The sequence below is a fragment of the Nyctereutes procyonoides genome, unplaced genomic scaffold (assembly GCF_905146905.1).
Source record: "Nyctereutes procyonoides isolate TBG_1078 unplaced genomic scaffold, NYPRO_anot_genome, whole genome shotgun sequence".
Classification (NCBI taxonomy): domain Eukaryota; kingdom Metazoa; phylum Chordata; class Mammalia; order Carnivora; family Canidae; genus Nyctereutes; species Nyctereutes procyonoides.
Window position 1 is genome coordinate 58,545,517 of NW_026575125.1, and position 24,208 is coordinate 58,569,724.

At 36.2% G+C, this 24,208-nt stretch overlaps 1 protein-coding gene across 4 annotated transcripts in view; it reads right to left on the minus strand.

The window, feature by feature from the left end:
- Window positions 1-1,353: 1,353 nt before the first annotated feature.
- Window positions 1,354-24,208, minus strand: part of ATRX (ATRX chromatin remodeler) — a 304,453-nt gene continuing 281,598 nt past the window's right edge. For all 4 annotated transcript variants that reach the window (XM_055337613.1, XM_055337612.1, XM_055337611.1 and 1 more), the window contains 5 exons: window positions 14,710-14,859; window positions 13,734-13,859; window positions 12,889-12,984; window positions 12,270-12,398; window positions 1,354-4,287 (listed from right to left, as the gene is read on the minus strand). In XM_055337613.1, coding sequence (XP_055193588.1) covers window positions 4,009-4,287; window positions 12,270-12,398; window positions 12,889-12,984; window positions 13,734-13,859; window positions 14,710-14,859 — 780 coding nt within the window. In that variant the 3' untranslated portion in view covers window positions 1,354-4,008. The remainder of the gene's footprint in view (window positions 4,288-12,269; window positions 12,399-12,888; window positions 12,985-13,733; window positions 13,860-14,709; window positions 14,860-24,208) is intronic.

Below are 24,208 nucleotides of genomic sequence, written 5' to 3' on the forward strand. Positions count from 1 at the left end.
GTCATCTGACATGATTAACTAAAGGAGATTGGAGCCAATTGCCCTCCCTATGTTTCTACCAGGGAGAAAGTGAGGGCAAAATGGTGAGATGAATTTGGAGTGCTATAGGGTAGAGATTGCTTGGAATATGTGGCATTCTGAGTATTAAAGAGGGCCTGCAGTATTTTAGGATATGTCTTACTCTTTCATTCCTTCAATTACAGCTTTATCTTCATTATCTTTAATAAAGGCCTCAATTTATTTGCTTTCCTGGTGAACATATGTAGTGGTCACTATCAGAGATCTCAAGTGAGGAGAGGAAGGGTGACTGCCTTGGTTAGCCTACACAATGGTGACAGGAAGATTATTCCATAGAGAGGGTGGCAGTATATATTGTAAAGGAAGTTTATGGCAGTACATACTCTGGGGAGTAAAACTCTTAAGTGGGGGTGGGTGGGGCCATTCATTATATCCAACAGGAGTAGTGTGGGAAGAGTTTGGTTACCTAGCAGATATTGAGCTTAGAAACAATATATATTTTGGGTTTTAAATTTTTATTCACCTCCATATAACAGCATATATAAAATGTTGCACAAACAAAAAGCATTTCTGAAATTTGGTAACTCCTTTGGGATTGGCACAAGTTACAGACTTGAAAAAAATCCATGGTGGAAGAATTTTCATCTTTTAGGGTAGATTTGATGTGGAGATAGCTAAGTCACTTGAGACTAAATGTGGTATAATAAGGTGGGTAATAACCTGCACATAATTTTAAGTGAAATAAACATGTAAAAGAATTACCTAATTTACTGTTAGAATAAATATAGCTTCACAGCATGCCACCCTCAAAGGAAACAAGGGTACTGAGATAAGTAATTATTTTAGTTTTGTTTGGGGCACTGATATTAAGTATCTGATTTTGTGATAGAGGGAAAATGGGCATAGCTAAAGGAAGACTACAAAATATTCAGCTTCTTTGGAGGCCAGGTAATAAGGCTTCCATCAACTTGCTATGGCTTCAGGAGGGTAAGCAGCTTTTCTATCAAGTGTGGATTGGTAGTCCTGCTCGATTTAAATGAGTGATGCAGCTTTTGGAAAGCAGGAAATGGTGCTGGATTTACAAAGAGACAACCAAAACTAACACAAACACACATAGGCTTCCTGGTATGTAAATTATTTTTGAGGTTAGAGATCTTCTTTTACAGAATTTAGTATATAACAGATTCAAAAACCAAACTTTTTGACCTCCCAATATTAAATAACTAAATGTGCAAAAGAATCACCATTAAATAGGACATCAAAAGCTATACATTTTCTATGAAACAATATGTGCACAGATTTTCAAAGCTGTGAAAATGCAATAAAGAGCACAACACATTTTGGTCACTTTATTAAATGACATTAAATAGTTTAAGTTTCAACTACTAAACAGCACTTTGAATGGTGAAAACACAGATAGTATTATTGTCATACTTGAATGCTTTTCTTTAAAAACACAATTCCAGTCCTCATATATATATTACAAAACAGCCTTAAAGGAAGAAGTGACATCTTTTCTACAGTACTTAAGATACTCAATACGGAACTGAAAAGCAGTCTAACAGAAACAAAGGCAAGTCTTCACAGCTGTATGATTTCAGCAGCCAAAGCTGATGATGGACTGAAACATTACTATACAACTGGGACAAAACATATACAATATCACAGTACTAAGCAAAAACGCTTTACACCCAAAGAAATAAAACAGGTTACAAAATATGGAGAATTTAGCAGGCAAAACTGTATTACAAGCAACATTTTAAATCGTCATTTAAGCCATTGCAACTATTTAAAACATCTAAAACAAATATAAAAATGAGCCTTTTAGTATCTTATTGATGTGATTTTGTCTTTAAATATTTGTTAAAGCTTGATGTTATACTCAAAGTACATATTATGTAGCTAAAATGTCAAGTGAGAAGAGTGTATGCAAAGTGGTCCAAGTTTTATTTCAAACTCTCTTAGTTCCAATTAATCCTTTCTATGTATTATTCCTTAAGTCATAGTTTCATCCATGGTGAAAAAGGTTTAGAAGGTTGCCTAAAATTTTTACATCCATGTCTTTGAACAAGTAATCAGACCATGTTGAAAATTCCCAGGTCTAGTATATCAGGTTTAAGGTATTCTGGACTTGTAGAAAAACCAACTGAAAACAGCTGGCCAGAGTGTATTGCCTTCAAATATTTATCTCATAAATCTTGTCTTTTTCATCACTTCTAGAGTAAATACACCTCTCCCCTCCACCCCAATTAAGTAAATTTGATGTATAATCAAATATCCAATTTGGCATAATATCCAAATACATGGAATTTGTTAGTGATAACTCACCATGTTAAATGGGGGGAAGGAGTGGGGGGGGAGAGGATGTGTGTTAAGTGGATCCACCTAACCTCACAAATTCTGTATCATAAACCTAGTGCTTTTAGATGTTTGCCACATGTTTTTTCAAGATAAAAATGGAAATCTATTCACCCAAATAACTCAAAGCTGTTCTAGCTAATGTTAAACTCATTCTAATCCAGTGATACCCAGAGCAATTCCTCCACCCAACTTTCTTTTTTTAATGAAATTCCTTAGCTATTTTCACTACCTGTTACAACACCATCTCAAAAATGGTTTTGCCATGTTGAGTTGACTCCCATAGTCTAACAATCTTTTTCTTCAAGAAATTCAAGCAACCAAATTGTACATGAATAAACTTACAGGTCTTTTTTATAGGCCTGGATTAAGAAAAACAACAATGCAATGATTTTCTAGTAAAACTTCAAAAAAGGGTATTAGATGAATTAATTTGATCAGAAAATTGCCTCACAGATCTAAACTAAAAAAAAAAAAGAACTTTGAAATGTAATTTATTTAAAATAACACAGGGGAGTTGAGGAAAAAGAACATGATGATGACAGAAAACAGGAAGAGCATAAAAGCCAGTGATCCTTATCTTTCAGAGGAATTATTTCAAATACTGACAGTACTGGGAATTATTAAAGCACATTCCTTATGTGAACTTAAAAAGTCAGCAATGGTTCTGCCATTTTGATATTGTTTATAAAACAGGGTGTGACCCTACAACCACACCACCATCCTTAACCTCCTAAAATGCTGTAAATTGATTTTGTTAGTCCACATCCCACTGCCAGCAACAGGATGAAGCACTAGCACTGGCACCAAGCAGTTAAGAGATGTGCTTTATAAGAGTGCCAGAAGAGAGAAAATACATGTGTGGAAGATAAACCACAACCCTGAAATTTTACCAGTAATTTTTTCAGCACATATAACTGAAAATAAAAAATGGCAGAAAGACTAAAGAAGAAAAAGGAATTCTCTTCTTAGGCTATACTTAAGGCTGTTTATACAATGCAAAGATAACTGCCAAGACTCCTCCAAGTTTTAGAGCAGTAGTATTTGAGAATATTGCACACAATTTTGTGTCAAAGATAACCTGTAGTTTCTAACTTTCAATCACGGAGATGATACAACAGGAGCCCAGTTGCAGACTTCAGTCAAAAGAACATTAAAACCATTTCAATCACTTTAATAAAGAAATGGGTTAAGTACAAAAGTATTTCATAATTTGAGGAATCAACTCTAAGAACTCAGCTGTGTGTTTTTATATGTAAAGAACGAATATATAAATCTGTATTATTTCCTAAATTCATTAATTTTATGACAATTTTATGGTTGCTAAAAGCAGGCATAAAAATTTAGAGAGGAAATCTGTGGAGTTGTTACTGTTATGGAAGGACTTGTTTTCACTGAAAACAATTTGAAATATCTTCTGTACTCAAATGTGTGTAAGAAGATTCTAGGCAACATCACTGACAAATGTCAGGAAAAAATGGTATGCCCTATTAAAAAATTAAAACTAATATGGAAGATTGGCATTTAAGGGGACCACACTATTTATACAGTTGAGTTCTGTTAAGTCATTGATTCCTAAAAAAATAAAAGATCTTTCTATGATTTTAACAATCTTGAGCTTTTAGTGCAAAATCACATTGATTTCCCTTGGGAAGGTCCTGGATTTTTGCTTCTCATTGGGGGTGGTGCACGCTGCAAGGGTGGTGGCTGCATACCACCAGCTACTGACTGATACATTCCTCTCATATCAATTTGCTGGTAGTTAGAAGGATTCATGATTAAATTTGGAGGCTTTGGCATCATGAGGTGACCCAGTGTTGCTTGTTGATAAGTCATTTGTTGCTGTTGCTGCTGATTGTACTGCTGCTGGAGCCTTCGGTTCATAAGTATTCGCTGAACACAGCTGATTAACTAGAGAGACAAACGGGAGCTGTTACGAGTACATGACCTGTCTCAAAGATTCAGGTATCAAGTTTAAGTTAAAATCAGTTTGGTAAGGGTGTACCATACCAAAAGGAAAATATACTATTGTTATCACCATTCCTAATTTGAGGCATTCACAAGAACATTACTGTAGAAGCCATCTAGTAACATCATTTAGGGCTAAATTCTCTTAATGACTTGACTATTCTATTGCAAGTAGCATTTAGGTTAGTTGCCATAGTAACCTGTCCTGCACTATGATTAGTTTCAAGTATTACTTACAGCACTTTTTGTCAAATCTCATTTCTTCTTCATTCTTTTAAATATTGAACATAATGACAAACATATTTAGTGACAAATACCAAAGGGGAAAAAGCACTTGATCTGGGAATAATTCCTACCTGGAGTGTCTCAAATTTCCTAAGATAATTAAAATCAGTAAATCTATAGTGTTTTCGAAGTAAAAATTTATGCCACGGAAACTGATTCCCTGGAGTCAAGAGTTGAAATTTCCCAGTGAAAGGCAGAGATGGTGTGGAATCAGAAAAGACCCCGAATAGCCAGGGGAATTTTAAAAAAGAAAACCATAGCTGGGGCATCACAATGCCAGATTTCAGGTTGTACTACAAAGCTGTGGTCATCAAGACAGTGTGGTACTGGCACAAAAACAGACACATAGATCAATGGAACAGAATAGCGAATCCAGAAGTGGACCCTTAACTTTATGGTCAACTAATGTTCGATAAAGGAGGAAAGACTATCCACTGGAAGAAAGACAGCCTCTTCAATAAATGGTGCTGGGAAAATTGGACATCCACATGCAGAAGAATGAAACTAGACCACTCCCTTGTACCATACACAAAGATAAACTCAAAATGGATGAAAGAACTAAATGTGAGACAAGAGTCCATCAAAATCGTAGAGGAGAACACAGGCAACACCCTTTTTGAACTCTGCCACAGTAACTTCTTGCAAGATACATCCAGGAAGGCAAAAGAAACAAAAGCAAAATTAACTACTGGGACTTCATCAAGATAAGAAGCTTTTGCACAGCAAAGGATATAGTCAACAAAACTAAGACTACCTTGTCTTAACCTACAGAATGGGAGAAGATATTTGCAAATGATGTATCAGAAAAAGGACTAGTTTCCAAGATCTATAAAGAACTAATTAAACTCAACAGCAAAGAAACAAACAATCTAATCATGAAGTGGGCAAAAGACATGAACAGAAATCTCACAGAGGAAGACACAGACATGGCCAACATGCACATGAGAAAATGCTGTGCATCACTTGCCATCAGGGAAATGCAAATCAAAACCACAAATGAGATACCACCGCACACCAGTGAGAATGGGGAAAATTAACAAGGCAAGAAACCACAAATGTTGGAGAGGATGCAGAGAAAAGGGAACACTCTTACACTGTTGGTGGGAATGTGAACTGGTGCAGCCACTCTGGAAAACTGTGTGGAGGTTCCTCAAAGAGTTAAAAATAGACCTGCCCTACCACCCAGCAATTGCACTGCTGGGAATTTACCCCAAAGATGCAGATGCAATGAAACGCCGGAACACCTGCACCCCGATGTTTCTAGCAGCAATGTCCACAATAGCCAAACTGTGGAAGGAGCCTCGGTGTCCATCGAAAGATGAATGGATAAAGAAAATGTGGTTTATGTATACAATGGAATATTACTCAGTCATTAGAAACGACAAATACCCACCATTTGCTTCAACGTGGATGGAACTGGAGGGTATTATGCTGAGTGAAATGAGTCAATTGGAGAAGGACAAACATTATATGTTCTCATTCATTTGCGGAATATAAATAATAGTGAAAGGGAACAGAAGGGAAGGGAGAAGAAATGGGTAGGAAATATCAGAAAGGGAGACAGAACATAAAGACTCCTAACTCTGGGAAACGAACTAGGGGTGGCGGAAGGGGAGAAGGGCGGGGGTTGGGGGTGAATGGGTGACGGGCACTGAGGGGGGCGCTTGACGGGATGAGCACTGGGTGTTATTCTGTATGTTGGCAAATTGAACACCAATAAAAAATAAATTTATTATTTAAAAAAGAAAAAAGAAAGGCAGAGATGGCTGGCAAACAACTATGCTGGGGAAAAGAATCAAAGGTCTTGGAATATGCTAGTTTTTTAAAAGAGTTGTATAATTTAGTAGGAACTTGTGAAATATATCATAGTTCCACTTTCTTTTACTCTCAAGTTAAATATATTAAAAAGTATACTTAGTTTGGGAAGTTGCTTAAAAATGATAAATATGGGTGGGCAGGGAAAGATGGTGGAGGACGAAGGTACTCAAATCACCTGTCCCCACGAACTTACCTAGATCACTTTCAAATCATCCTAGAAACCTAGAAATTCTACATGAGATGTAAAGAGAGAACAACTAGAAACCTACAGAGAAGAGTTTGCGCTTCTAAAAAGTACAACTCGTTTTTAGCCACTCTGCACTGAGCAAAATGACTATAAAGAAGAACTCATCACAAAAGAAAAAAAATCACGGCAGCCCCAGTGGTGCAGCGGTTTAGCGCCGCCTGCAGGCCAGGGCGTGATCCTGGAGACCCTGGATCGAGTCACATGAAGCCTGCTTCTCCCTCTGCCTGTGTTTCTGCCTCTCTCTCTCTCTCTCTCTCTCTCTCTCTCTCTGCATCTCTATGAATAAATAAATAAAATCTTAAAAAAAAATCAGGAACAGTACTCTCTGCCACAGAGTTACAGAATTTGGATTATAATTTGATGTCAGAAAGCCAATTCAGAAGCACAATTATAAAGTGACTGGTGGCTCTGGGGAAAAAGCAAAAAGGATTCAAGAGATTTCATGACTGCAGAATTTGGATCTAATCAGGACGAAATTAAAAATCAATTAAATGAGAAGCAATCCAAACTGGAGGTCCTAAAGACAAGGGTTAATGAGGTAGAAGAAAGAGGGAGTGACATAGAAGACAAGTTGATGGCCAGGAAGGAAGCTAAGGAAAAAAGAGAAAAACACTTAAAATACCATGAGGAAAGGTAAAGGGAAATAAATGACAGCCTCAGAAGGAAAAAAATCTACATTTCATTGGGGTTCCAGAGGGCACCGAAAGGGTTCTACCTTTCTGGACACAGGACCAGAAAGCATATTTGAACAAATCATAACTGAGAACTTCCCTAAACTGGGGAGGGAAACAGGCATTCAGATCCAGGAAATAGAGAGATCCCCCCCCCATAAAATCAATAAGAACCATTCAACACCTCAACATTTAATAGTGAAACTTCCAAAGATAAAGAGAAGATCCTTAAAGCAGCAAGAGACAAGAGATCTCTAACTTTTATGGGGACATATTAGATTAACAGCAGACCTCTCCACAGAGACCTGGCAGGCCTGAAAGGGCTAGCAGGATATATTCAGGGTCCTAAATTAGAAGAACATGCAGCCAAGAATACTTTATCCAGCAAGGCTCTCATTCAAAATAGAAGGAGAGATAAAGAGCTTCCAAGAAGGCAGAAACTGAAAGAATATGCGACCACCAAATCAGCTCTGCAAGAAATATTAAGGGGGACACTAAAAGAAAGAGGACACTCAAAGAAATAAACCACAAAAACAGGGAATGAATAGGTATTATGATGACACTAAATTCATATCTTTCAATAGTAACTCTGAACGTGAATGGGCTTAATGACCCCATCAAAAGACACAGGGTTTCAGACTGGATAAAAAAGACCTAGCTATTTGCTGTCTACAAGAGACTCATTTTAGACCTAAGGACACGTACAGCCTGAAAATGAAAGGTTGGAAAACCATTTACCATTCAAATGGTCCTCAAAAGAAAGCAAGGGTAGCAATTCTATCAGATAAAGTTTATCCCAAAGACTGTAGTAAGAGATAAAGAGGGACGCTATATCATAATTAAAGGATCTATCCAACAAGAGGACCTAACAATCACGAATATTTATGACCCTCATGTGGGAGCTGCCAATCAAGACATCAATCAATTAATAACCAAAGTTAAGACATACTTAGATAATAATACACTAACACTGGGAGACTTCAACACGGCGCTTTCTGCAAATAACAGATCTTCTAAGCACAACATCTTCAAAGAAATAGGAACTTTAAATAATACACTTGACCAGATGGATTTCACAGATATTCACAGAACTTTACATACAAACACAACTGAATACACATTCTTCTCAAGTGCACATGGAACTTTCTCCAGAATAGACTACATACTGGGTCACAGATCAGGTCTTAACTGATACCAAAAGATTGGGATTGTCCCCTGCATATTTTCAGACCATAATGCTTTGAAAGTTGAACTCAATCACAAGAAGAAATTTGGAAGAAATTCAAACACGTGGAGGTTAAAGAGCATCCTGCTAAAAGATGAAAGGGTCAACAAGGAAATTAGAGAAGAATTAAAAAGATTCATGAAACTAATGAAAATGAAGATACAAGCATTCAAACTCTTTGGGATACAGCAAAAGCAGTCCTGAGAGGGAAAAACATCGCAATACAAGCATCTCTCAAAAAACTGGGAAAAAACTCAAATACACAAGCTAACCTTGCACCTAAAGGAACTGGAGAAAGAAGAGCAAATAAAACCTACACCAAGAAGAAGAGAAATAATAAAGATTCGAGCAGAACTCAATGAAATAGAGACCAGAAGAACTGTAAAACAGATCAACAAAACCAGGAGTTGATTCTTTGAAAGAATTAATAAGACAGATAAACATTTAGCCAGCCTTATTAAAAACAAAAGAGAAAAGACTCTAATTAATAAAATCATGAATGAAAAAGGAGAGATCACCACCAATACCAAGGAAATACACACGATTTTAAAAATAAATTTTGAGCAGCTAAACACCAATAAATTAGGCAATCTAGAAGAAAAGGATGCATTTCTGGAAAACCACAAACTACGAAAACAAACAGGAAGAATCAGAAAACCTAAACAGGCCAATAACCAGGGAAGGAATTGAAGCAGTCATCAAAAACCTCCCAAGACACAAAAGTCCAGGGCCAGACGGCTTCCCAGGGGAAATCTGTCAAATGTTTAAAGAAGAAACAATACCTATTCTATTAAAGCTCTTCCGAAAGATAGAAAGGGATGGAATACTTCCAAACTCATTCTATGAGGCATCACCTTATTTCCAAAACCAGACAAAGACCCCACCAAAAAGGAGAATTATAGACCAATCTCCCTGAAGAACAGAGATGCAAAAATTCTCAAGAAGATACTAGCCAATAGGATCCAACAGTACATTAAGAATATTCACCATGACCAACTGGGATTTATCCCCGGGACGCAAGGCTGGTTCAACACTCATAAAGCAATCAACATGATCATATCAACTAGGGAAAAAGCAAGAACCATATGATCCTTTCAATAGATGCAGAGAAATCATTTGACAAAAGACAGCATCCATTCCTGATCAATACTCTTCAGAGTGTAGGGATAGACGGAACATTCCTTAGCATCTTAAAAGCCATCTATGAAAAGCCACGGCAAATATCATTCTCAACGAGGAAACACTGGGAGCCTTTCCCCTAAGATCAGGAACACGACAGAGATGTCCACTCTCACTACTGCTATTCAATACAGTACTAGAAGTCCTAGCCTCAGCAATCAGACAACAAAAAGAAATAAAAGGCATTCAAATTGGCAAAGAAGAAGTCAACCTCCCCCTCTTTGTAGATGACATGATACTGTACATGGAAAACCCAAAAGACTCCACCCCAAGATTCCTAGAACTCATACAGCAATTTGGCAATGTGGCAGGATATAAAATCAATGCCCAGAAGTCAGTGGCATTTCTATACACTAACAATGAGACTGAAGAAAGAGAAATTGAGGAGTCAGTCACATTGACAACTGCATGTCATAAAGCATAAGATACCTGGGAATAAACCTAACCAAAGAAGTAAAGGATCTACACCCTAAAAACTACAGAGCACTTCTGAAAGAAATTGAGGAAGACACAAAGAGATGGAAAAATATTCCATGCTCATGGAATTGAAGAATTAATATTGTGAAAATCTCAATGCTACCCAGGGCAATTTACACATTTAATGCAATCCCTATATACATACCATGGACTTTCTGCAGTGAGTTGGAAAAAATCATCTTAAGATTTGTGAGGAATCAGAAAAGACCCTGAATAGCCAGGGGAATACTGAAAAAGTAAACCAAAGCCGGGGGCATCACAATGCTGGATTTGAAGTTGTACTACAAAGCTGTGATCATCAAGACACTGTGGTACCAGCACAAAAACAGACACACAGATGAATGGAACAGAATAGAGAAGCCAGAAATGGGCCCTCAACTCTATGGTCAACTAATATTTGACAAAGCAGGAAAGACTATCCACTAGAAATAGGACAGTCTCTTCGATAAATGGTGTTGGGAATATTTGACAGTCCATGCAGAAGAATGAAACTAGACCATTCTCCTACACCAGACACAAAGATAAACTCAAAATGGATGAAAGCTCTAAAGGTGAGACAAGAGTCCATCAAAATCCTAGAGGAGAACACAGGCAACACCCTTTTTGAACTTGGCCACAGCAACTTCTTGCAAGATACATCCATGAAGGCAAGAGAAACAAAAGCAAAAATGAACTATTGGGACTTACTCAGGATAAAAAGCTTCTGCACAGCAAAATAAACAGTTAACAAAACTAAAAGACAACCTACAGAATGGGAGAAAATATTTGCAAATGACCTATCAGATAAAGGGCTAGTATCCAAGATCTATAAAGAACTTATTAAACTCAACAGCAAAGAAACAAACAATCCAATCATGAAGTGGGCAAAAGACATGAAAAGAAATCTCACAGAGGAAGACATAGACAAGGCCAAGAAGCACATGAGAAAATGCTCCGCATCACTTGCCATCAGGGAAATACAAATCAAAACCTCAATGAGATACCACCTCACACCAGTGAGAATGGGGAAAATTAACAAGGCAGGAAACAACAAATGTTGGAGAGGATGTGGAGAAAGGGGAACCCTCTTGCACTGTTGGTGGGAATGTGAACTGGTACAGCCACTCTGGAAAACTGTGTGGAGGTTCCTCAAAGAGTTAAAAATAGATCTGCCCTAAGACCCAGCAATTGCACTGTTGGGGATTTAGCCCAAAGGTACAGATGCACTGAAACGCCGGGACACCTGCACCCCGATGTTTCTAGCAGCCATGTCCACAATAGCCAAACTGTGGAAGGAGCCTCGGTGTCCATCGAAAGATGAATGGATAAAGAAGATGTGGTTTATGTATACAATGGAATATTACTCAGCCATTAGAAAAGACAAATACCCACCGTTTGCTTCAACGTGGATGGAACTGGAGGATATTATGCTGAGTGAAATAAGTCAATTGGAGAAGGACAAACATTATATGGTCTCATTCATTTGGGGGTATAAAAAATAGTGAATGGCATCAAAGGGGAGAGGAGAAAAAATTAGTGAGAAAAAATCAGCGAGGGTGACAGAACATGAGAGACACCTAACTCTGGGAAACGAACAAGGCGTGGTAGAAAGGGAGGTGGGCGGGGGGTGGGGGTGAATAGGTGACAGGCACTGAGGGGGGCACTTGACCGGATGAGCACTGGGTGTTATATGTTGGCAAATTGAACTCCAGTAAAAAAAATACAAAAAATAGTAAATATGGTTAAATCCTGGCAAAAATTCCTTTTTAGATATCCACAATACACAGAAATTCAAATTATGTGGAAAAGAGCCTATATAATTTCAAGGAGACCCATTTAGGAATTTGTTGCTCTTTTGTAACTTATAACCAAGATATTACCTTTACTCAAGAATTACTAAGTTTTGTGACAAAATTTCTTCTAGGAAAAGCCAATGGTCATACATCTATATGAGGGGAAGATGGTTATTGACACAGATGTCACACAAACGCATTATTATAAATTCCAAAAATTGGACATAACTTAGAGATAGTCAAACTCTTACCATCTGCTGTTTTGTCAGTACGTCATTGTAGATTGCTTCTCTTCTTTTAACATCAAGCTCCTGGCTGGCTTGTCTACTTAATGCTAATGCCTGTACTTGGGCCTCTGAGAGATTCATGTTTTCCTTCCACTAAAAGAAAAATGTTCCATTTACTTCTTATTGCAGAATTGAGGATATTCAAAAATATTCAGGATTTTAAAAGGTATTTCCCCCTTTCCTTTTTTCTAAAGAAAATAAAGATTTACAAACATGGTACTAAGTTATCCACTGTTGTACAAGGTTTGGCTATCTCTGGAATGAAACTACTTGGATTTAATTTGTGCAACTGATAAAATATGTTTATGTAAACAACACATACATTTCTCTGGTTGATTTCCCAATTCTTAGATATTACCCACTTTTGTGCCAACATTTAGGTAAAAAGGCTAAAGTATAGCTTGACACTATTATCCAGTTTACTAGTATTTTCCCATTCCAAATCAAGTTATAAGAATTATGCTGTTTTCTCTACAGAAAGAGTGAAGCAAACCACAATTAAAAATTAAAACAAAAGGGCTGGGGTGGGGGATGACACAACAAAAATAGCATGTTGGAGTAAGATAACTGCCAAATAACTTACAACAGCTGAAATTATATCTTCAAGAGGCTGAATCCTCACCGCTGTTACACTGTTTGTTGCTTCCACAACTTTTTCTCTTCCTTGGTTAATGAGGTCCTAGAAGAATGCAAGAATGTTATATAGGACATAAAAAAGACACATGGTTGTAAAGTATAGGGATCCTTCCTGTCAATTTATAGCACTTGGTATTAAAACTCTTCAAATAATTAAAAAGCAGCAAAATGCAGCATCAATAAAGTGGGCAAAACTTACCAGTGAGGGTCCTGTTAAGAAGATAAAAGTTTGGGTCTGCACCAATAGTTTATCAATTTAAAGGACTCCATAAGTACATTTTTAAAAGGAAATCACAGATTCACTTAAGTTATTACATTATTAGTATAATAAAACATAATCTTTCTTATTTAATTCATAATTAATTCTTGTTTTAAATAGCTTATTTCATAATACTGGACATTATCATATATTTAATGCTGTATCTACACTGCATCAGAATATAAATGTATTTATCCTATTTTCAAACATTAAGCAAGCTAATCTGTTTATTCAAAATATTTTATAACTGAAGAAGTGCGAGTTCCCTAGTCAGTCAGGTGCCCTATTGTTCCTCAATTAAAATAATTCAAACAACATTAATTCAAGGCCTAATTCTCTTGTGCTCTGAACAAACCACATTTTATTATACTATGCTGGTTCAAAAAGGTCAACAAATAAGAGAAAAATTTCTTGGTCTATTCAGAGGTAATCTTTTGGAGAATGTGATATTCCTGCACAGGGAACCCTCAACAACAGGGCACTTGAAATTGCCTTTAACTCAAGTTAAACTACTTTTGTACTTCACAACTTACCTCCAGCTGTTGATTACTCATTGCTGACAGGGCTCCCAAATTGAAAGGAATATAAGGAGTTTGAGAGTTGAAACTGACAGGGGGTAAATTGGTCCCAGTTGGTATGTTGAAACGCATGGTCAGTCCCTAAAAACAAAAAATTATGCACTTTCTACACTGTGATTTAAAACTTGAAATTCTACATCACCTACTGGTTTAGAAAAGAATCCACATTCTCAGATCTAAGAAATTATTAACACTCTTCCACACACAAACAAAACACCCTTTTCACTCGAAACCAAGATCTTATTACACGGAAAGCTTTAACCCCTAAAGGTGTATTATTTTTTTCTGATAATTCCCACAGAATGGGGCAACTCAGAGAATTCTAATGAGACTCCTAACATCACATTAACGTTAAAGAAGTTTGGTACAATGAGTTAGGACTTTAAAAAGAATTCAGGTATTAGGATAAGGTTTCCCATGCTCAGGCACATTTTTGCTCAAGTGAGTTGGTGTTAAAACAGACATGGAACTATTTAAAATAATGTTGCTGTTGGAGACTAACATTAATGTCCAATAATGTAATATTTTTGTGTTCTGACATTCAGTCAAAATTTCGATTTCATGGTATATAGGCTAAAGAAACATTTCCTCCTACCTCCAAACACTAAGCTCCTATATATCTATTACTAGAGTGAGGGTGTTGACAGCAGTTAAGTGATGCTAAATATATAGCTTCCCAGTAATCTCTCAATTCAGCAAGTGCTAAGCAGAAATGGGGTTACTACTCTTTAAGTGGAAACTATTTTCTTCTTTCCTTTCCTCCCACTCTACTACCAAAGGTAGCCAAAGCCTATTAACAAACTCATATTTAGGATTCTGTTCCTAAAGACTCCCTATTATTATTACCTGTTCCAAATGTGATCCTTTTCTTACTGCTCTTTCAAATGACTAACACAAAAACCAAAACCAAAAAGCATTTTGAATAAACTACCTTCTTCTCTGCTTCATACTCAGCCCAAGCTGCTTTTCTTTCTTCTTCAGTCAATTCTTCTTCTTCTTTGTGGTCCAAAAGAGAATCATGTTCATGATATCCTACAATGTGTTCTTTATGTATTTGAAGAAGTTCTGCAAGTATGGTGTCCTGTTTAGAGGGGTTGAAATAACAAAGAATTATTTTTTTCTCTCTGGATCCTATCTCCACAGTTCTTTGGTCTACTGTCAGACTAGAAACTAGACACTGGCTGGCTGCTACACATATTTCTGATATATATGATATAAATTACTTAGAAAACAGTCACAATACATGCAACATCAGCCTCTTATGTAAGAACTTCTATATAACAATGTTTATATAAGCATGTTTTAGGGGTTCGCAATTTTTTAAATGTGGTTTTTCTGTGTTTTTTCTACAACTTTTTTCTATTTTTTTCATATGTGTTGTTTTGTATTTGTTCTGAGTTGATAATAAATGTTAATATAAGTCTGCTTACACCAGAGATTACATTAAATGCTTCTGCTAAAAAATCATGGCAACTCTTCTTTATACATATGTAACAACCTTATTTTCACAATCACTATGGCCACCAACCACTATATTAATGAAAAGCAAATATAAATTAATCTAAATAGCTACAAGACAGTTTCAATAGAACATACAGTCCTTATATTTCAATTGTAGAAAGGTCAAATATAAATTATATTGTAAAGACCCATGGGTCAAATTTAAACTGATATACACTGTTTATCATTTTCTTGTCACAGTGTTTTTTTTTTAAGTCACAGTGTTTTAAGTCAGTCTTTTAAGGTTAAAAATTTAAAAGCTTAAAAACTGGAATCATTTATATACTTAGTAACAACAACCAAACTCTTGCTCCGTGTAATTATGATTATGAGAGAGAGACGAAAAGAGATTGGGAGGCAGGGATTAAAGTGAACCACAGATATGTTACTCGCTAATAAAAAATTAAAATACTCACAAGTTGTTTATTAAGAAATCACAGATGAAAACCTAGATATATAAAAGGCAATCACTTTATAAAAGCATTTTTCATAGCTTCTATCAGCAAGTTCTCTTAGAACACACTTTCTAAATTGAGTATGAATCTAGTGAAAGGAATGTAATTACAGAGCAAAGGAAAGGTTGCAGAGGTATATAGTCTGTTAAATTTAATCTACATCTAGTAATGTTTAATGCCTTCCTAAGTTTCAGCATAGACAAATCTCACACTTGAAAATAATTGTCCTTACATCTTCATCTACTCCCAGAGTAGAGGGTGCAACACATGGTAGGAACTCAAATGTCTGTTACATAACTTAAGATGAAAAATTCAGATCATGAGGCCTTAAGATTTTTTTCCTGTACAATAGGAAATGCTGACACTAATTCCAAATAATCAGAATATTTGTATCATATAAACAACTCTTTATCTTGCTACCCCAATTAAGCACTTAAAATAATTATATCATCATTCCATGAGACAAAAGAAATTTACTTCACTAATGAATACAGCCGTAATTGAGATTTTATCATCATTTTGACATGATATGATATTTCTTTTGTTGAAAGTCAAGAACATTAGACCATACATGAGAGGTCTCAAGAAAGCTGAATGGTGGAAAACATAGATGCTAACAGGTTTAGTTTTCTTGAAATGCTAAATGTATCTTTTCTACATCAGTGTATAAATCTGTCATGAAAGCTGACTTCCCATACCTATGCCATATAAAACAAGTTTATCATCACTAGACAGATCTCCGAAGTTCACAGTTACTGACCAGGTAGGCAGGGAGATAGGTCAACACAAATCAAATTCTATTAAAAGACAGTGCTTCTTCAGATGTATGTCTCCCATGATCACCTCCCAACTATGACTCAAGAGAGAGGTATACATTAAAACCAGATAACACTCATTTTTAGCAAGTGACCATGCCAAATACAATTAGAAAAGTTAGCTATTTGGGGATCCCTGGGTGGCTCAGTGGTTTGGCGCCTGCCTTTGGCCCAGGGCGCGATCCTGGAGTCCCAGGATCGAGTCCCACGTCAGGCTCCCGACATGGAGCCTGCTTCTCCCTCCTCCTGTGTCTCTGCCTCTCTCTGTGTCTACCATAAAAATAAATAAATAAATAAATCTTAAAAAAAAGTTAGCTATTCTACAAAATACCAAATAAATTATAAGGTAGAAATGTTCTATGAGTAGTTCCTAATTTTACTTCTGTCTAGCAATAAGTGATGTTCTTAGCAATAGTCAAAATAACTTAATTTCTCTAAGAAAACAAAATTTCCCTTTTCCTAAGGGAAAGACCAAGAAAATTGTGCTAGGAACTTAATTTACTTTCAGCTGTGCCACTAATTCTCTCTGTAATAATGAATAATAATTTAGTCTAGCTATGACTCTCAAACAAAATGAAATCCTCTCCACTCACATGTATAACAGGATGTTATAAGAATAGCAGAATTAGATTAAACACCCAATTCTGTGGAAATAAATCGTATGTCAATTAAGTGTAGTATTTATTTCTCAATTATAAACACAACAGTTCATACATTAATTACTTTCTTATGGTTAGAAAGAAAGCCTTTCCAGAGATGCATGTATGCAATGTGCATGTGCAGGCATGTGCACACACACTCTCATTTATATTCTTTAAAACATGTCTTAACTGTCAGGGAGTTTTATCAAGTCAGTCCTTATTATCCGAAAATTTCAATAAACCTGACATGAACTATTTTACCATTTATCTTTAGGAGATACTCATCTTAGGAAACTCCACTTCCAAAACATTTGAATGTATTCTCCCCACCAATTTCAGATTTTAAGATCTATCTTCTCCAGTCAAACATGACTGCCTTATTAAGGTCAGATTATGGTAAAAGCTCAGCTTCTGTCCATGCAATAACTTTCATTTTGATCCACAATCAACTAAAATGCCAACAAGTCAGAGGAAAAGTGCATGTGACTTTGTTTTGATTCATTAAAGAATTTTGGACCCTTTTCCTAAAACACTAGTTCCCTCCTAACATCAAACCAAAAAACCATTCAGATCATTTCTATTAGCCACAGATGCTCCTTTCTTTTCAAAGAATTTTTTTAAAAATTTAAGGAAACAATGCTAATTTCCTATTATAAACCTAGAGATAACTAATGGTATTATCTGTCATGTATTTCTCCACACATTTACACTTTACACTTACATTCAAACATGCTTTTATATAAAAATGGGATTGTACTATAGTTTTTTTTAAAGGTTTATTTATTTATTTATTTATTCATGAGAAACACAGAGAGAGAGAAAGAGGCAGAGACACAGGCAGAGGGAGAAGCAGGCTCCATGCAAGGAGCCTGATGTGGGACTCGATCCTGGGTCTCCAGGATCACACCCTGGGCTGCAGGCAGGTGCTAAACCATTGAGCCACCCAGGGATTCCCTCATTGACATTATTTTACTTCAAATACAAATCATCATTTTTAATGGCTGCAAGGTGCTTATAAATTATATAGATATACCTTATAATCTATTTAATTATTCTCCTACTTAAGGGTTTATTAATATTTAGGCCACTTCCAATTCTTCACTATTACTAAATCTGCAACAAAATAGGTTAACGGACAAATTTTAGTGTATTTCAGTGTATTTACACATAGTTGATATTACTATGCTGATAATACTCAAGGACTTAAATAAGTATGTTTACCACAATCTTCATTTTAACAAAGAAAAGACACTACATGTGTTAAGCTAACTGACTTTTATAGGAACAAAATTCATTTACATAGTTCAGAAACAGGAGATCAAAAATCTTTCTTTCCTCTAGAGTGCTGTGTAAGACACAAATAACAGAAAGAAGATACAGAATTTCTAATATAAATTCTTTCTACATCTTTCCCTTTGTAAATTAACTGTAGCATTGTTAATACAAGAAAACAGATGATTAGATTAAGACAGCAAAAAAAGATGTGTATCAGGATTCTCAGAATATTTTTTTGGGAAAAACAGTTTTGCAAAGTCTACAGCAAATCATACAATAAAGAAAAATTTCATCCCAATATACAACACAATCAGTGGAGAGGCTTTTTGTTTCTTCTCTTTGAAGCATGCATTTATTAGTTGCTATAGCAACACTATTATTGAAAACAATACTGGAACAGAATCTACAATCACTAGGCCAACAGTCGTGAAAATGAGGTTTAAATTATATCCAAATGTGTACCTTTTCTTTGTCTAAACTTTACTTTTCCTTCAATAAGTGAAAAAGCTTACAAGCTGAGAAAAAGCATGGTAGCTAACAGCTACATTAGTTTAAGCTTTAAAAATGACTAGTTTAATTAATAAAGCAAAATCAATGATAAATTAAATGTTTAAGTTAATTTATTTAGAAGTTTAAAGTATTTGGCAAGCTGACAGAAATTCCTATCTAATCAATCCTGAAATACAACCTTGAAAATAAAATTTTTAAAAACAATCAAGTCTTTGCCTGAGGGTGGGGGTGGGGGTTTGCCAGGTTTCAAAATATTTTGCTTGCCATCACTTTGAATTTGGGTTCTGTAATATCTGGAAATAAAATGCCACAGGAATACTTAAGTGCCATAGGACTCATTCAAAAAGCTATGAAAAAACTTTTATTACTTCAATAAGTCTAGATTTTTAGTAAAGAAACTTAATATTCCTTGTAAAAAAAAAAAAGCTTCTACTTTTGGGACGCCTGGGGGGCTCAGCAGTTTAGCACCTGCCTTCGGCCCAGGACGTGTTTCTGGAGTCCCAGGATTAAGTCCCCCATTGGGCTCTCTGCATGGAACCTGCTTCTCCCTCTGCCTGTGTCTCTCTCTCTTTCTCTGTGTCTCTCATGAATAAATAAATAAAATCTTACAAAAAAAGTTTCTACTTTCAAATTTGAAGCCTGTTTTTCCCCAAACTACATTGGAAAAAAAAGCAACATATTTGATAAGTAACCAGAGAGATACTGAATAAAGTTCACATAAACCTCATATCATATTTTTAGGTCGCCTAACTTTTGCCAAAGAGCATTCAAAATATATCCAGATTCCCAAATTATAGGTATAAATAAGATAGTGACAACCACAGAACTTGTCAGTTTCAAGGAAGGAAAAAGCAGGCCTGCCACTCTGACTTTGGTGGAACTTAAGAGCCAAAGTCTCCTTTGGTAAGAATGTTCTCAAAGAACTAGATAATATATTTAGCATTTAACCTTTTTTTAAATTTTTTAAATTTATTTATTTATGATAGTCACAGAGAGAGAGAGAGGCAGAGACACAGGCAGAGGGAGAAGCAGGCTCTATGCACCGGGAGCCCAATATGGGATTTGATCCCGGATCTCCAGGATTGCACCCTGGGCCAAAGGCAGGTGCCAAACCGCTGCGCCACTCAGGGATCCCAGCATTTAACCTTTAAAAACTGGTTATCCATTATAATTTGTACATAAGCCACATGCCATTCACTATGAGGTAAACAGTGTCAATGAAGACTGTATATGACTGCAGTGATTTTCTAGAGGTTGTAGCTTTCCAAGTAGAGCTTGAATTAGAACTTGATTCTCACGCTATACAATGTGGAGTTCATATTACCTTTTTATTTCATAAATACTGTTAACATCCCCTAACTCAACTATAGGTATGTAGAGCATATAAAAAAGGATATAGATAGAAAACATATGAAATAGGAATGAAAACAAATATTTAGCAGTTCAAATTACATCTTAAAGAAAGAAAACATTAAAAGAAGAAAGGTAAAATAATAATATACAAATAAGGTCACCTAGTGATTCTTATATTGACCAAATCTCTCATGCAATTTATATTCTTTTATGGGTCCAAAATAATGAGTATGATGTAAAAATCTTGGTCATGAAAACATCAGTAACTGAAGAGACAGAAGGAGGCATTCACCTACTTAATCCCCCCCTAAAAGTATCACAGCTTAATTTTCCACTACTCCTAGAATGTCACATGACACATTTGAATGACCCAACCTAACCAAACGAGTAACATACTTTAGGATATTAATATACAGATCCTGTGGTACTTTAAGTACCTTATGTTGAAATTCAGAATCAATGATCATTCCAACACGTTAGTTATATCCTTCTAAACTCCTCTAAATGAAAATGAAAAAAATGAAAGGACATATAGCCTTGCTTTCCAGGTACCTCTCTACAACAGACAATTTCATGACAAGATTGCCTGAAATATAAACACCAATATAATTTTGCTGGAATCAACTGATTAGATAAAAAGACCTGTGAGATCTGTGTCAGCCTTTTTAATTTCAGAGGAAAATTTAATGGTAAGACTTAAATTAATATGTTTATTGTAAACTGGGAGACTTTATGTATAGTGGTTAAGACCACAGGCTCTACCTCAATGTCCTTTGACAGATGAATGGATAAAGATGATGTGGTGTATGTATATATACACACACTAATATTACTCAGCCATTAGAAACAATGAATACCCACCATTTGCTTCGACGTGGATGGAACTGGAGGGTATTATGCTGAGTGAAATAAGTCAACTGAAGAAGGACAATCATCATATGGTTTCACTCATACAGGGAATATAAGAAATAGTGAAAGGGATTATAAGGGAAAGGAGGGGAAAACGAGTGGGAAAAATTAGAGAGGGTGAAAAAACATGAGAGACTCCTAACTCTGGGAAATGAACAAAGTAGTGGAAGGGGAGGTGGGTCGGGGGATGGGGTAACTGGGTGACCGGCACTGAGGAGGGCACTTGTTGGGATGAGCACTAGCTGTTATACTATATGTTGGCAAATCGAACTTCAATTAAAAAAAAAAAAGACCACAGGCTCTAGAGTCCTGCTATCCAATAAAACTCTGGGCAATGATGGCAACAATCTCTGTGCTGTCCAGTGGGAGCTACACGTGACCTCAGAGCACCTGGAATGCTACTAGTGCAACTGAGGAGCTAAAAGTTTAATTTAATACATGCAAATGCAAATGTAGCTGGCTCTTGTATTGGACAGTACAGATCTATAGTCTTACTGAGTTTAAGTTCTAGTTCTAACACTTACTGGCCCTAGGTCCTTGAGCAATTTTATCTCTGAATCTGTCTCCTGGTCTGTAAAATGGGCCTAATAAGTATCTATTTCACAAGATCTACTGTGGAGATTAAATATTACAAATGAAGTGCTTAAGCAGAGTGCCAGGTTTACCGATGACATTTGCATTGCTAAATCTGACGGTCAATTCTCAGACCTGATCCTACTGATCCACTAGCAACATCTGAAAGAATTTAATCTTTCTCTTCACCAAAATATTTTCTTCTCTTGGTCAGCTAACTGGAACAATTCTACTGATGTTTTTTACTATTTTCTCTTACTTCCAATACCTTTTCTAGAGGTCTAAAGCAGACCTCTCACTTTAAAAAACAAAAAATGTATTACTGTACAGAGAGGTTTTACACTTTAACTAAGTTAAAGTTAATTTGATAGGACAAATTATTGGATATCAGAATTGTCCTAGAAAATCCTAGATACAGGACTGTCCTAGAAGGACCAATAAGTTATCTGTTCTGTGAATGTATATATGTTAAAAAAAATTAGCTGATGCTTAAAGGATACTTCTCATTGCCTAAAATGACAGCATGGTAAGCTGGAGCAATTTATTTATGTGAAGGTCAAGTAAATTTGTTGCTCTTATTTTACCAGAGACTAAGGTACAGAGAGCAAGTGATTTACCAGTAAATTTTTTTTATGTTTATATATAGGGCCTTATTTGACTTTTGTTTCTTTCTCTTTTTGAATTCTAACTTTACCATTTAATAGTTCAGTGATTTCCTGGAACCAATTCCCTTAATGCAAAGGGATAATACCATTGATAACTTATGGGGTTATTGTAAGGAATAAATGAGATAGTATAAAAGAACATAGCACAAGTATTCAATATGTATCACTCCTTTTGATTCACACTTTGCCTTATCCCATATTTTTAAAAAATATTAACCTCTTTTATTACATCATCTATAAACATTCTCGGCAAAATTAACCTGCCATGAATTTAATCAAGCCTTTAGGTCTAACTTCCAGTTTACAGACTATATAAAAGATGGAAGTTCAAACACATCATGAGGAAATAAATCCAGAATGGAGGGGAGATGATTGCCCTAAATTAAAAGGAATAGATCCTTGGGATCCCTGGGTGGCGCAGCGGTTTGGCGCCTGCCTTTGGCCCAGGGCGCGATCCTGGAGACCCGGGATCGAATCCCACGTCGGGCTCCCGGTATATGGAGCCTGCTTCTCCCTCTGCCTGTGTCTCTGCCTCTCTCTCTCTCTCTCTCTGTGACTATCATAAATAAATAAAAATTTAAAAAAAGGAATATAACAAGATACAGCAATCAAACATAGTGTGTGTACCTTGAACAGAACCTGATTTTTAAAAAAGATTTTATTTATTTATTGATGAGAGACACACAGAGAGAGAGGCAGAAACACAGGCAGAGAGAGAGAAGCAAGCTCCTTGCAAGGAGCCTGACGTGGGACCCAATCATGGGACCCCAGGATCACGCCCTGGGCCAAAGGCAGACACTCAACTGCTGAGCCACCCAGGCGTCCCTGGAATCTGATTTAAACAAAGGAGCTATAAAAGACATTTTCAAGACAACTGGAGTAATTTGAATACAAGTATGGTAATAGATGATATTAGGAAATTAAGAAGTTATTAATTTTATGGTATAGTGATTATATAAGGAATGTCTATTTTTTTTTTAATTTTTATTTACTTAGGATAGTCACAGAGAGAGAGAGAGAGGCAGAGACACAGGCAGAGGGAGAAGCAGGCTCCATGCACCGGGAGCCCGATGTGGGATTCGATCCCGGGTCTCCAGGATCGCGCCCTGGGCCAAAGGCAGGCGCCAAACCGCTGCGCCACCCAGGGATCCCTGGAATGTCTATTTTTTGAAATATCTTTATATTTTAAAGACTTCTGAAATAGTTACAAGTAAAATATAATCTTATAATATATTTATACAAAATTTGGGACACCGGGGTGGCTCAGTTGGTTAAGCATCCAACTCCTGATTTCAACTCAGGTCATGATTTCAGGTTGTGAGTTCGAGCCCTGCATCAGGCTCTGCACTCAGCAAGGAGCCTGCTTAAGATTTTCTCTCTCTCCCTGTCCCTCTGCCCCTCCCCACACCCCACTCACACAAAAAAAGAAAGAAAGAAAGAAAGAAAGAAAGAAAGAAAGAAAGAAAGAAAGAAAGAAATAGAGGAGGCAAATGTGGCAAAAATATTAACAATTACTAAATCTAGGTGATGGACATGAGTACTCATTATATTTTTCTCATTTGGAAATTTTCAAAATAGGAAAAAATTTTTAAATTAACCATTTTTTTCCTTATCTTATTTGCAATAATAGAGATTGACAACACTAGACAATGTGAGAGAATTCTGGGACAGTACAAAGTCTGAAAGATGGCACATTTTCCTTTTTACCCCTAGTTAGCTGTATATTTTAGCCTA